Source organism: Chrysemys picta, chromosome 3, assembly GCF_011386835.1.
Source record: "Chrysemys picta bellii isolate R12L10 chromosome 3, ASM1138683v2, whole genome shotgun sequence".
NCBI classification, from domain to species: domain Eukaryota; kingdom Metazoa; phylum Chordata; order Testudines; family Emydidae; genus Chrysemys; species Chrysemys picta.
The window spans coordinates 161,745,329-161,749,080 of NC_088793.1; the positions used below are offsets into that span (position 1 = coordinate 161,745,329).

The 3,752-nt window shown below is 49.4% G+C and overlaps 1 protein-coding gene across 1 annotated transcript; it reads right to left on the reverse strand.

Moving 5' to 3' along the window:
* Positions 1-229: 229 nt before the first annotated feature.
* LOC135982483 (uncharacterized) lies at positions 230-3,191 on the reverse strand. The gene is made up of 2 exons (XM_065589427.1): positions 1,756-3,191; positions 230-843 (listed from the first exon to the last, which is right to left on the reverse strand). The coding sequence occupies exons 1-2, from the start codon at positions 2,306-2,308 to the stop codon at positions 353-355; spliced, it is 1,044 nt and encodes a 347-aa protein (XP_065445499.1). The 5' UTR covers positions 2,309-3,191; the 3' UTR covers positions 230-352.
* Positions 3,192-3,752: the final 561 nt, after the last annotated feature.

Below are 3,752 nucleotides of genomic sequence, written 5' to 3' on the forward strand. Positions count from 1 at the left end.
GGGTTTAGTGTAGACCAAGCCTTAGAAGAGTACAGCAGGGTGCAGTGCGCATCAGAGAAGCTTTGAAAACGAGTTTTGTGACTGGCCAGGCTACGGTGTGAAACTTCTGTTTGTTTCTCCTTGATGAACCCTCCCACCCACCCCTGGTTCACTCTACTTCCCTATAAGCTAACCACCCTCCCCTCCCGCCTTCGAGCACCGCTTGCAGAGGCAATAAAGTCATTGTTACTTCACATTCATGCATTCTTTATTAATTCATCACACAACTAGGGGGATAACTGCCAAGGTAGCCCGGGAGGGGTGCGGGAGGAGGGAAGGACAAGGACATACTGCAGTTTAAAACTTTAAAACTTTAACTCTTATTGAAGGCCAGCCTTCTGATGCTTGGGCAATCATCTGGGGTGGAGTGGCTGGGTGGCCAGAGGCTCCCCCACCGTGTTCTTGGGCATCTGGGTGAGGAGGCTAAGGAACTTGGGGAGGAGGGCTGTTGGTTACACAGGGGCTGTAGCGGCGGTCTCTGCTCCTGCTGCCTTTCCTGCAGCTCAACCATACACTGGAGCATATCGGTTTGATGCTCCAGCAGCCGGAGCATCGACTCTTGCCTTCTGTCAGCAAGCTGACGCCACCTATCCTCTTCAGTTCGCCACTTGCTCTCTTTAGCCCGCCACCTCTCCTCTCGTTCATATTGTGCTTTTTTGCACTCTGACATTGACTGCCTCCACGCATTCTGCTGTGCTCTGTCAGCGTGGGAGGACATCTGGAGCTCCGAGAACATATCATCCCGAGTCCGCCGTTTTCTCCTTCTAATCTTCACTAGCTTCTGCGAAGGAGAAACATTTGCAGCTGGTGGAGGAGAAGGGAGAGGTGGTTAAAAAAGACACATTTTAGAGAACAATGGGTACACTCTTTCACGTTAAATTTTGCTGTTCAGATTACACATCACATGTGCTTTTGTTACAAAGTCGCATTTTTCCTCTTATATTGAGGGCCTGCCGGTTTGGTGTGAGAGATCACTCACGCAGTGCCAGGCAACAGAATTCGGCTTGCAGGCAGCCACAGTCTTTTGGCTTTTTTAACCTTCATAACGTGGGAATGGTTTCAAACAGCAGCGCCCTCATTTCCCATACCAAGGACCCGTTGGGTTGGCCATTTAAAATGGGTTTGCAATGTAAAAGGAGGGGCTGCGGTTTCCAGGTTAACATGCAGCACAAACCCAACTACCCCCCCCCCACCCAATTCTCTGGGATGATCACTTCACCCCTCCCCCCCGCCATGTGGCTAACAGTGGGGAACATTTCTGTTCAGCTGAGCAGGAACGGGCACCTCTGAATGTCCCCTTAATAAAATCACCCCATTTCAACCAGGTGACTGTGAATGATATCACTCTCCTGAGGATAACAAAGAGAGATAAGGAATGGATGTTGTCTGCATGCCAGCAAACACCGGGACCATACGCTGCCATGCTTTGTTATGCAATGATTCCAGACTACGTGCTACTGGCCTGGCGTGGTAAAGTGTCCTACCATGGCGGACGGGATAAGGCAGCCCTCCCCAGAAACCTTTTGCAAAGGCTTTGGGAGTACATGAAGGAGAGCTTTCTGGAGATGTCCCTGGAGGATTTCCGCTCCATCCCCATACACGTTAACTGACTTTTCCAGTAGCTGTACTGGCCACGATTGCCAGGGCAAATTAATCATTAATCATTAAACACGCTTGCTTTTAAACCATGTGTAATATTTACAAAGGTACACTCACCAGCGGTCCCTTGTGTGCCCTCAGGTTCTGGGAGCACGCCTTGGGTGAGTTCGGGGGTTACTGGTTCCAGGTCCAGGGTGATAAACATATCCTGGCTGTTGGGGAAACCAGTTTCTCCCCTTCCTTGCTGTGAGCTATCTTCATTGTCTTCATCATCATCATCTTCCGCGTACCCCGAACCCGCTTCCCTGTTGCATGATTCTCCATTGATGGAGTCAAAGCACACGGTTGGAGTAGTGGTGGCTGCACCCCCTAGAATGGCATGCCGCTCCACGTAGAAGCGGCATGTTTGCGGCTCTGCCCTGGACCTTCCGTTTGCCTCTCTGGCTTTGTGGTAGGCTTGCCTTAGCGCCTTAATTTTCATGCGGGACTGCTGGGGGTCCCTGTTATGGCCTCTGTCCTTCATGGCCTTTGAGACTTTTTCTAATATTTTGCCATTTCGTTTACTGCTATGGAGTTCAGCTAGCACTGATTCGTCTCCCCATATGGCGAGCAGATCCCGTACCTCTCGTTCGGTCCATGCTGGAGCTCTTTTGTGATCCTGGGACTCCATCGTGGTTACCTGTGCTGATGAGCTCTGTGTGGTCACCTGTGCTCTCCACGCTGGGCAAACAGGAAATGAAATTCAAAAGTTCGCGGGGCTTTTCCTGCCTACCTGGTCAGTGCATCTGAGTTGAGAGTGCTGTCCAGAGCAGTCACAATGAAGCACTGTGGGATAGCTCCCGGAGGCCAATAACGTCGAATTCCGTCCACACTACTCCAAATCCGACCCGCAAGGGCCGATTTAAGCGCTAATCCCCTCGTCGGAGGTGGAGTAAAGAAACCGGTTTAAAGGGCCCTTTAAGTCGAAAAAAAGGGCTTTGTCGTGTGGACGTGTGCAGGCTTAATTCGGTTTAACGCTGCTAAAGTCGACTTAAACTCGTAGTGTAGACCAGGCCTCAGGCCCTGCTACTAGCCTGCTTATTTGTCCCCTTCAATTGAGCGTTGAGAGCCACTCTATCTGGCACAGAACAGCAGTCATGAGTGAAAGAAGAAAACGTCCCTCTGGGGCAGCGTTCAGAGAAAGAAAGAAAGCAAAGGAAGCTTTTCTATCTAAGCAGGAAGGAGCTCTCCTGAGACACATAGACACAAATGTTCACGGTGAGCCTTCCGGCCCCAGTGAAGATGTGAGTGGTGAGGAGATGCCTGATCTTCCAGTTAGTCAGAGTGCAGGTGACCTGGCAACTACTGCAGCATCCATATCTCCATCTCAAATGGATGTAACCATGCACATTCCTGAAGAAAAGTGTAGATCAGAGAAGAGTGTGGTGGAGGCGCAAGAAACAGCTGCTGCTGAGTTTAGTTCCTTAAGTCTAGATGATCCAGGACTGTGGACCCGCTTGAGCAGTAGCCTGAGGGACTTCATGGGCCACAGCAAGTGAAAAACTTCATGTTCCCTAAAGACAATGAAAATAGAAGTTTCCATCCAACATATTACTGGCATGAAATCCCCAACAGAGACAAAGTGGAGAGGCCATGGCTTATGTACTCAAAAACCCAGAATGCTGCATACTGTTTTTGTTGCAAACTCTTCCAGTCTAATGTTCCAGCCACATTGGGTTCTACAGGAACAAAGGACTGGAAAAATCTGGCTAGAAATCTGGCATGCCATGAGAAGGCAGCAAATCACCAGAGAGCATTCCATAGGTGGAAAGAGCTTGAGATGAGACTAAGGTTAAGGGCCACCATAGATGATCAGCCTCAAGAGAAGATTGCTTCAGAGTCTCTTTACTGGCAAAATGTTCTGAAAAGGCTCATTGCCATTGTGAGAATGCTTGCTACCCAAAACCTAGCACTTTGTGGCACTTCAGATCAGCTGTATGTGCCAAACAATGGAAACTTCCTTAAATTTGTGGAGCTGATGGCTGAGTTTGATGCTGTACTCCAGGAGCATCTAAGAAGTGTCACCACCCAAGAAATGTATACACACCACTACCTTTGAAAAACAATTCAAAATG